The sequence below is a fragment of the Trypanosoma conorhini genome, assembly GCF_003719485.1.
Source record: "Trypanosoma conorhini strain 025E chromosome Unknown Tco_14.4_contig_00282, whole genome shotgun sequence".
NCBI classification, from domain to species: Eukaryota; Euglenozoa; class Kinetoplastea; order Trypanosomatida; family Trypanosomatidae; genus Trypanosoma; species Trypanosoma conorhini.
In genome coordinates, this window is record NW_021704357.1 from 2,699 (window position 1) to 12,639 (window position 9,941).

A 9,941-nucleotide genomic window follows, 5' to 3' on the forward strand; every position below is an offset into this window, starting at 1 on the left:
ATCCCCTCGGAGCTTCCTCCTTGCAGAGACGCCCTTCTCTCAAAGGCATAAAACTACGTGGTTTATGCCTCCCCCAACCCCAACCACCTACCAGAGTCGCTGATATATATAGTATATATATATATATATATATATATTGTACCTCGGAGGCGTCGTCGGCCACTTTTTTTTTCTTCCTTCGATCTTTTTCTGCGCTCTCCGTTTTTTTTTTCCTGTTTTTTTTTAACCCTTTCCTTGCTTCCTCTCATCCACCTTTCCCTCTGCCTCACGCCAAAGGCTCGGCTAGAAGCAGGGTGTCGAGAAACCTCTGAAGAAGCGTCAAGTGCGCGTCCCAATCTTTGCTTTCCGTTTCCCAGCGCACCACCAGAATGACGTCTCCACGTGGAATCACGTACGTGCGACAGCTGCGGCCTTCCTTGGACTCAAACAGTTGGACCCCCTGCAAGCCGTTAACGTCGCACATGGTACACGGAACCCTTTCCGTGGTCCAATCTGTGAAGTGAAAAAGAACATTATGCCTCAACTCATCCTCTGTGGAAAGAAACTTCTCCCACGTCGGGGGAGGTTGCGTTAGGCGCCGAATGGAGACTCGCGGAGGCGCAACGCCCTCTCCCGGCCCCGATGGCAGAGAGCGACGGGTTTCATCACCCAAAGGCCAATACAGCACAAGTAGATCCTCGGCCAGGATCGGCTCATGAACGACACCTGTTTTCGGGTTAACGGAGAAGCTGACACCGAGGTAGGGGTGAGAAAACACAATGCTCATGGCATCTTCTCCATGTGGGAGCGGCGCACGCCCACCCACTCCGTTCGCTACAGGGGCAGCGAGCTCTTCCACTGCGACCAGAGAGACAAGCGATGACACAGGCGGGTGCGCGGGCGTCGGCGGCGGAAATAGTGCATCAACGGAGGTGCCCCTCACAAGCGCGCCCAGGGCATCGCTACCAACACCAATTCTTTTCTCGCGTAAAACTTCCCCCTCGATAAAAAAAAGGGGACGCAAAGCGTCGTTGTCTCCCTTTCCCTCCGGTTCCACGTTCTGGCGCACGGTCAGCGAGGGAGAGAGGGCAAACACAAGCACGTTATTCCCATGCCGGTACGTTAACCGCAGAGAACCCTTTCCAGCGCCCACTGGTGTGCCAGCAAGGCGCAGCCCATCCACCAACGGCACAACGCGGCAGGCATCAAGCAACATCTGAATATTACCAGGAGTCAATTTTTCTACCGTATTCTTGCCGTTTTCGGACTTCAGTGGGGATGACGCATATTGTGTCATGACAAAGGAGAGTAGATATGGCCCGTGACGGCCAAAAAAAACAAGCATTTCCTTATCTGGAATAACAACAGCGTGGGTAAAGCATTCCGACGCACATGAGAAGCCCACTTCTTTTAGAGGCAATACCGCTGTTCCATGAGTGGCCAACGTTTGAAGAATGGGCATATTTTGAAGATACTCCAGATAAAATTTCACATTTTCTTCGTCTCCTGCAGGTGTTTGAAGCATACACAGACGAGGTCCATCGCATAAAATAAAGTCATTTTGCTCCACAGCTAGGTCGTTCTTGACGGCATCAGGACGTAAAATAGGAATAACTGCCAAATTGGGCGGGTAAAAGATAGGCGGCGCACTAGCCCATCCAGCTGAGAGTTTTTTCGCAACTACTTCCACAGGGACAGTTTGTGCAGTGCTGCGCCGCGAGGCTGTCGCGTGTTCATCCGAAGGCCTCCCACAGGCTTCCTCGTTTTTTGGCCGTGCTGACCCTCTCCGTTGTCGATAAGCCACGTAGATGGAGAGGAGCGCCCCGCCCACCCCCATAAGCAAACGCGTCATTCTTTTGCTACAATAAGGAGACCACATTTTTATTTTATGTGTTTTTTTTTTCCTTCTCTCTCCTCCTCCCCCCTTGTTGCTCGCTTCAGTTGCTCGGATGGTGTGATTCTGTTGCGCGCGCGCTCTCTCTATGTCTCTTTTTTTCTAACTCACCTACTCCCACAACGTCTTTGCCTTCTGTAAAATTGCTGGCCTCTCTATAACTCCCCCTCCTCCCGGTGCGACGTCTCACTAGAGCTCTACGGTTATCAACCAGTTCCAAAGGAAGAAAATTACATGAGGAGAGAATCCCTGTGATCCACGAGAAAAAAAGAATATTAAAAACACACACACACACACGCAAAAAGCCATCCAGGGACTCGCAGAGCATCAGCGAGGGACACCCACACACAAACACAGACACATATGTGTGTATATATATACATGTATGTATGTATAAACACATCTACCATTCGCGCAGGTGTGTCTCCAACTACCCACATGGCTCATTAGAGCAGCATGCATACCAGCACTTGCGCGACATAGTTTATTTCTAAAGGGGGCCTGTTTCTACATCAAGGCATCCCGCGCACGCTCCTTTTCGTCTTTCATGGTCAGCGCCAAATCCATTCTCCATGATAAAAAAAGAAAAAAAAGGAAAAGGAAAAAAAACAACAACAATACAAAAACAAAAACCCACTGCGGCGGGAAATAAAAAAAAGACATAGAAAACTGCTGCAGTTTGATCAAAGAGTAGCGTAGCGAGTAGCTGTTGAGTTGGATAACCTTGCAGTAGGCGTTTTATGGAAAAGTCGTTCCATTCCACCCCGGCCACGGACGCAACGATGCAGCTCCTTTTCATATTTGCGCAGAACACTATCCAAGAAGGGCTCTGCGCCTTCTTCGTTCCCAGCTTCGGTTGTATTCACGGGACGGCTCGCTGTTATAGCGGCACGTGTCTTCTTCTCCCTCATCCTCAGAAACCCTCTTCCCCTCCCTCGCCTTTCCTTCTGCATTGCCTCCAGAGGCAGCCCTGAGTTTACCACCACTGCAACCTCCGGCGGTTTCGTCGGGGCCAGCCTGGGTGGGGACACTGATATGCCCGAAAGAGATAACCCTCCGCCCAATGCGGCTGCGGGACTCGGTGTATTTCTGCAACCACCACCGCTATTAGTAATATTTTTGGTATTGTTAACATTATTATTATGCGGACACACGGGAGCCCTGACCTGCTCCTTTGGCGTGGCAGGGGTGGTGGTTGGCAAACTCAGAGGCTTCCACCATGCATCTGGGGGCGCTTTCGGCTCTGCAGAAGTTGGGTGGCTTCGTCGCACAGCCGCGTCTTGGTCTGCCACTGCGTCTCCAGCAGCGCACGTTGGCCGCGTTGTTAAATCGTATTCCTTCTCCCGAAAGGCGCGTGCTTCTTCCCTTAGCGGGCGCCATTGTTTTTTTTCTTCGAGCGCCACCAGCCGATCGCTGACTGGAGAGGGCAAAGAGAGTTCCTTGCTTTGGATCTCGTTCGCGTCTTCAGCCGCTGACACCAGAAAAGCACCCTCTTTCGCCAACGAAGGATCCCTTTTGCCCAATGACACGGCACTATCAACTTGGCACCTGTTCACCGCGGGCAGTTGCGGCGGCTCTTCGTGCGTCTCCACCATCGAGGAGTATCGACGATTTCGCAGTTCTTTTTCAATTCGGGCGCATTCCAGGCACGGTGCCGAGGTGGAAAGTGGGTACGGTAGAGCAAAAGACATCAGGGAAGTCTCGGTTTTTTTCTCTGTAGGAATCCTAGTCCCTAGTCCATCCACTTCCTCTGAGAGCAGTTTCGGTGGAAGCCGATCCATCACAAGCTCGCCTGTTGTGGTTCCATCCCGGTCAAGGATCTTCACCAGGTAGTCACTGCCGCAGGAGATAACAGCGCTTATCTCAGGGAACCAGGCCATGAATGTTGTAGGACCTTTGTGCACCGAAACCACTTGAAGGAAAATCGGCACCTGCGACGTCTGAAAACCTTTACCCATGCCCTGAAGCTGATATCTCGTCCGGTTCTCAAAGGAGCAATGCCGAATGCCAAATTCTTGCAGGAAATTGCAACAAGAATATATAAACAACCTTCCCTTTTGGTCCGCCAAAAAAAGGCGATGCGAAACATCATCAAAGGAAATCGCAGTGGATGCCCCATTTGCCCTGTCATCTGCGGCAATGATATCAAGCAAGTCAGTAAAACCCGACTTTTTCTTCTCCCTTTTCCCTAAAATTGCCGGGGACGCAGCAGGCTTGCCGTTGGCAGACTCCTCGCAGGGTTCTGCTACGCAGACTACATGGGAAGTTGGCGATGAGACGCGGCCAACCTGCTGACGAGCAAGCGACGGGGAGCCAAGAAGAGGAACACGCATTTCCGTTCCGCTGCGTCCAAGCTCCGACGAGGACCGTCCAAAAAAAAAGGATACCAACGGCGTGTAACTTTCTTCTGCGGGCGGCATCGACCACAGGGTGAGCTCGCCGTCGTTGCTGCTCGTGGCCACCACGGGGAAGGTGCCAAGCACAGCTGTCGTACGCAGCGGACAAGTCAGCGCAACCGTCACGTGGCACAACTTTGTCTGTTTGTAATCCAAAAAGAAGAGCGCGCGCTCGTCGCAGCAAACAATTATGCCTGCCTCCTCACTCAGCGATAGAGCGCGCAAGGGGTTGGTGGAGAGTCCAATGGTAGAAACGGAAAGCTCAGAATCCATTTCTTGTCGAAGGGTGAGCGAGCCGTTGACTGCAATGCTTACAAGCAGCCGGTGCTTGGTACTATAGAGCATCGCCTGTGCGTTGGCCTTATGCATTGAAAAGGTTTCCAAAACGGCGAAATCCTTGGAGGAGCGCAGCTCCACCACGCCTCCTGATATAGCAAAGAAGAGACGGTTCCGCGGGTAGTCGAGGCAGACGGCGAAAACCTCTTGACGCCAATATGGTGTATTGGCATGAATGGCGCGGTCAAACACACGCCTGCGGAAGCCTTCTGCGGCATCCCAAACTGATGTACGCGCCGCTCCCTGAAGAAGTATCGTGCCCTGGCGTGGGTCATAGAAGGCAGACTGCACGCACTCCACGTCGGCAATGTGACCCTCGCAGCGATGATTGTATCGAAGACAGTAAATGGCGCCAGCGGAGCCACACACAACTTCTTGCGTATGCGGAAAGGCACCAAAGGAACGAATGCTGTGCGTATCACCTTTGCGTACATTTCGGAACGCGAAAGACTCGCCATTGAGATTACTTGCTTTATCGTCGCAAACACAATCAACATTTACCTCGTCCAGCGCACTTCCATCAGCGTACAATGTCTGAGAACACTGAAGGGTGCGTAGATCCCACACTTTCATCAACCCTGCACTATCGCAGGTAATTATTTGCGGTAAACCCGGGGCGCTGCAGAGTCCAATGACATCGGCGGTGTGTGGCTTTGTCCCCCCGTTCCCGAAACTGACGCCAGGCATCACCGCGGACGACCGCACATCCCAGAGTAAAACGCGATTTGAATACGACACCGTAGGCAAGCAGGCGTAATTCCTGTTGTACTCTACAAACCGAATCGTGTCATGCGGAAGTCCAATAAGAATCGAACGTCCTGTTTCAAGGTTTGTTGAAAGCAGACGACGATCAAACCCTGTAGAGAAAATAGACTCATCCGTAAGCGCAAAGTCTGTGATGCCGCCGGACTCAGGGGAATGAAGGGCCTCATAGGAATGTGCCCGGGATATCTCTTGTACAGATCTTTGCTTGGGCACTTGCCAACGTACCACATTCCCGTGGCTGCCGCAAGTAAAGAAGGAGTACGGAAAAATATTTTGTTGCGTGCGAATGCGCCTTACTGAGTCCCCTATATACAATGGAGAAAATGTTCCCATACGATTCTTGGAAACGACGTTCCACCAGCCGCGTACGGTCTTATCATTTATTGTATAGGCGAGTAGGACATCTACAATTGGCATGTATTCGACGAGTCGAGGGTGATTGTTGCCAAGATCCTTCATGCTAAACTCCTTCACCACACTAAAGTCTTTCTTACTTAGCAACACGAGAGGCTCTGCTCGTGACACGACGGCAAACATGGACTTGTGTTCAGGAAGTGTATGCACCGTCTGGACGAGACGCGTCCGTGGGGAAACGCGGGAAAGAAAATATGAACGCGCCCCTTCCGTCATGACGGTGATACTTTGGGTGGCCTCCTCCACGGCCAGCTGCAGCACGTCATCCCAAGAGATAAGCCCATCACTGTCACTGTCAATTTTTTCGAATAGCGTCTCAAATGCTTGTAGACCCGGCCACGGGCGCCACGAACGCTGGAGCGAGTCGTTCATCCGCAACGAGCTCGTGAAATTACTCTCCCTAAGCGCGCCCAATGCATCCTTCCGCTGTGTGGCGTCATTGCTTCTATTTGTGGGGAGCATCGAGGCCGCCCGCGTCGGCGGGTTTCTCGCCAACCCTTTCAGCACGCTGCGCAGACTGGAGTGAGACTCCCCCAGCGTCTCACTTGGCGCGGTCGCCGTGAAGCGCTGCGACACCCCAAAGCGATCAGACCTTCTCCATCGCCTTTCGATGTGACGAGAAAACACCTCGAAAAAAGATGTCCATCGTCATGCCATTTGGGTGGAGGGCGAATTCCCCTTTGAGGGCCTCCAAGCCGTCCTCGTTTTCGGCGAGCAGCAGCGATAGTTTGAACCTGTTGCCCGCCGGTGCCTGCAGGAAGGCATCCTTCGCCTCGGGCCTGGCAAGCGACCACGACTTTCCCTCTGCCATCTGCACTGCGTGAGAGGGACGGTGGTGGTGGGGAAAAAAAAGAGTGAAAAAAAAAAAGGAGCGTCTGGAAGCAGCATCCACATTCAGGCAACAAGAGTGCGAGAGAGCGAGCGGGAAGAGGAAACAAAGCCAAAGGCGCGCTGCCCATCTCCCTCAGAGATGCATACATTATACATATATCATTGGGACACGTCGGCAAAGAGGAGTCAGAGATCCGCTCCCCCTCAGCTCACCAGCTTCTATTCCATTCTCTTTCTCTCTCAGTCTATCTTTTTTTTCTTTGATATTTCCCCTCTCCTTCTCTTTTCCCTTTATGCGCTCCGCAAGAAGACGTCAGCTGCGACCACTGTCGGGGCACATTGAAAAGAGGCACCGAAAAAGAACAGGGGTAACGCAAGGAGGTATACAAAAAAGCGAGAGAAAGAGAGCAGGAGGACTACATCAAGATAAATTCAGCGCGGCAAACAGACACAAATAAAAAAAACAACAACAACATCGGCAACAGCAATAATAAGAATGACGACGCAAGAAAGAACCAACAAAGACAAAAAAAAAAACCACGGACACTAACTACCATGACGCCATACAACGACATTGGCGCCATCCAGTTGAAAATGACAGAAGGAGCGTGCTTGGTGAGTGACATAGGTAGAGAAGGAACGACCATAAATAACGTGCCACGTCCCCCCCAAATCTCTCTCCACATTCTGTTTGATCATCTGCGCAATGTCCCTCAGCGCCGCGCGCTCGACTTCGCGCTCCAGTTCTTTTCTAGCCCCCTCCTCCTTCCTCCACGTGTTGCGTGTGGGCACCAACACAAACTTGTTGTACGCCTCCACGGCGATGTTGATAATGCTCTGCAGCGTGGCGTTCGGAACATCAGTGTAAACTGTCACTTGGGAGAGGGTCGCGACGCGGGGGTCCAGCTCTGACTCCGGAGCGACGGAGAGGGAGGAGCGGCTGCTCACACGTCCTATCGAGTTCCGGTGAACGGAACGTCGCCTCCCCGCGGTGCTAGAAGTAGTTGATGCCGCCATTCCGCCAATAACGCCTGCCTACCGCCGGTCACTTTTCTTGTGTTGTTGTTGTTTTACACCTTTCCCACAGCGCGCATGCGCGTGTGCCCGTGGGGCCAACACCAAGTCACCCCCCACGTTGCCGCCAAAAAGAGAACACGAATAATAATAATAATAACAATAGTAGTAATAATAATAACCATCCCACACACGTAAAACCACCACCAGCCCACGAGGAATCACAATCAACTCCTTTCGACGCAGTTGGGCCAAAAATTCCAAAATACACCCCCTCGCTCGTGCGGCCTCTATGGCGGCTCATCTTCCAGAGGAGACGAACCTCCGTGAGCAGCCCAGCCCCTCTTTCGTAGGGCGGCACCAGGGCGGAACCCAGATGACGGCGTCAGGTAGAAAACCAGGCAACGGCGCGCAACTTCACTCGCTAGGCAGCTCCCTACCCCCCCCCCAAAAAAAAAAAACACACACATGCACCCGGAAAGAAGAAGCCCATAAGCAACAACTTCACAAACTGAAAGGTAAAAAAAAAACAACCCGTCCGCCTTTTATTCACTCAGCTCCGCTTCCGCCGATGCATACGTGCATGCAACTATTTATTGCAAGCAAGTAATTGCATACAGGGAAGGAGAACAGCATAGAAAAGAGACTAAAAGTGCGATAAAACTAAGGAGGGAAGGAACACCTTTCCCTACCGCCGTGTGAAGAGACTGAGGCTATAAGCATACATGTTTGTATACTTTTTTCCCCTTCCTTAATAGACGTTAGTTTGCTGTAAAACGCAAACGCGGCAGCAGCAAAAGTAAACAAAAGTGGAGCGTCAACGGACCCAGATGCGCCTCCCACTATCGTTGGATATCATGTGACGAGCAGAAAGCCTTCTTTGGGGGCTGCTGCAGAGGGAAGAAGGCTACACACGCTACAAACTAAACAAGCAGCAATCGTTGTGAAGATCAGTAGTAGCAGCAGCCACTGAAACTAACTCATAAAAGTATGCACTGTGTGAAATGAATCCCCCTCCCCATATATTTCCTTTTGATTAAAAACAAAAAAAAAACAACACACTGAGGACAAGCCCGCAGAAGGCAACCGCCCTCAGCCGTCCCAGAACCATCGCTATCCCATGTGATCCATAAGCAGAGGAAACCAGCGCCGCCTCGACCGGCCATCCTCATCGTTGGAGCGTGCCGCCGAAGAAGTCCGCCTGTCGACAGGCGCGGACGCCACCGCCCGCGGAGGGCGCTGGAAGTAGCTCATGAAGAGACCGTCATCCTCAAGGTGGATTTCCCTGGGAAGACGCCTTGGCACTATCGCCTCTTCGCGAGGTGCCTCTTCATCGTCGTCTCGCCGTGAGGCCCATGGCAGCTCCCCAATGACTGTCATGAAGCGCTGATGCTGAGAGTGGCACGGAGCACGCTGGTGGGGGCCTTCTTCCTCGAAGGAGAAGGAGCTCAGCGCCGTGGAGCGCGTCAGCCCCCCGCGCGTTGTGATTGTGTTGGACCTCGTTGATGGTGAGTCGGCCCGCGGCGCCTCGGCGCGAGGGGTCTTTGCCTGCATGGGAAGCCGCGAAACAAGTACTCTATTTTACTTTATTTCTTTTTTTTTTCCTGCTGAAGTCCGTGAGCGACAGAAAAACAAAAGAAAACGAAATAAGTCTCAGCGGAGTGCAAAAAGAAACTCAAAAAACGTGGGTTTACTAATGGTACTTGCTTTTGAAAGCAAAATAAACAAATAATAATAATAATAATAATAATAAAACAACGCTTCCCAAACAACGGGTCAGAGTTTAGTTAAATGCTGAGAGGAGTACAAGCGCATTCGCCTTGCCAAGAAACACACACACACACACTGACACTGCTGTGACACCCCGCGGAAAAGCAAAACACGCAACAGCTGCCACAGAACCCACCGACACTACGTGAACGCATTTCCACCCAAATGCATACACGCGAGTGGCGTTTATGGCGCCGCAACACGACCCAAAGGCAGCAACAAAGAGCAACACGTGGAGTGGCCAACATCACACGACAAAAAAAAAAAAATTGACGTGAAGGAAGTGGTGACTAATTCTCCCCACTTCACTGCCGTTGCTGCCCCTGCCGTCGGTGGTTGTCGTCCCCAGACCAAAGACTTCTCATATTTACGAAAGAAGACAAAGCATATTTTCTAACCCACGCAGGAAGCCGATTTTTTCCTCCGAAAAGTTCAGGCGTCTGTCGCTCACTCGAGCATAGTCGATCAGGTACACTCGAACATCGGCGGCGTCAGTGCCACCAATGCCGCTATGCACGCAGCTCGCGGCATCGTACACTAGC

General features: G+C 51.9%; 4 protein-coding genes across 4 annotated transcripts, besides 6 other annotated features; all 4 read right to left on the reverse strand.

Annotated features, from left to right (window-relative positions):
* The first annotated feature begins 102 nt into the window (after nt 1-102).
* Nucleotides 103-137: a microsatellite.
* Nucleotides 138-265: 128 nt separating this feature from the next.
* On the reverse strand, nt 266-1,816 carry Tco025E_05071 (uncharacterized protein; the record flags this gene model as incomplete). Its single annotated transcript, XM_029371974.1, has 1 exon — nt 266-1,816. One exon carries the CDS (start codon nt 1,814-1,816, stop codon nt 266-268), a length of 1,551 nt encoding a protein of 516 aa, XP_029228047.1.
* Nucleotides 1,817-2,234: 418 nt separating this feature from the next.
* Nucleotides 2,235-2,269: a microsatellite.
* Nucleotides 2,270-2,450: 181 nt separating this feature from the next.
* Nucleotides 2,451-2,505: a sequence feature (A-rich).
* A 51-nt stretch (nt 2,506-2,556) lies between these two features.
* Tco025E_05072 (uncharacterized protein) lies at nt 2,557-6,246 on the reverse strand (the record flags this gene model as incomplete). The annotated part of the gene is made up of 1 exon (XM_029371975.1): nt 2,557-6,246. One exon carries the CDS (start codon nt 6,244-6,246, stop codon nt 2,557-2,559), a length of 3,690 nt encoding a protein of 1,229 aa, XP_029228048.1.
* Nucleotides 6,247-7,161: 915 nt separating this feature from the next.
* Tco025E_05073 (uncharacterized protein) lies at nt 7,162-7,632 on the reverse strand (the record flags this gene model as incomplete). Its single annotated transcript, XM_029371976.1, has 1 exon — nt 7,162-7,632. The coding sequence occupies one exon, from the start codon at nt 7,630-7,632 to the stop codon at nt 7,162-7,164; it is 471 nt and encodes a 156-aa protein (XP_029228049.1).
* A 140-nt stretch (nt 7,633-7,772) lies between these two features.
* Nucleotides 7,773-7,810: a microsatellite.
* Nucleotides 7,811-8,742: 932 nt separating this feature from the next.
* Tco025E_05074 (uncharacterized protein) lies at nt 8,743-9,183 on the reverse strand (the record flags this gene model as incomplete). Its single annotated transcript, XM_029371977.1, has 1 exon — nt 8,743-9,183. The coding sequence occupies one exon, from the start codon at nt 9,181-9,183 to the stop codon at nt 8,743-8,745; it is 441 nt and encodes a 146-aa protein (XP_029228050.1).
* Nucleotides 9,184-9,356: 173 nt separating this feature from the next.
* Nucleotides 9,357-9,382: a microsatellite.
* A 77-nt stretch (nt 9,383-9,459) lies between these two features.
* Nucleotides 9,460-9,481: a microsatellite.
* Nucleotides 9,482-9,941: the final 460 nt, after the last annotated feature.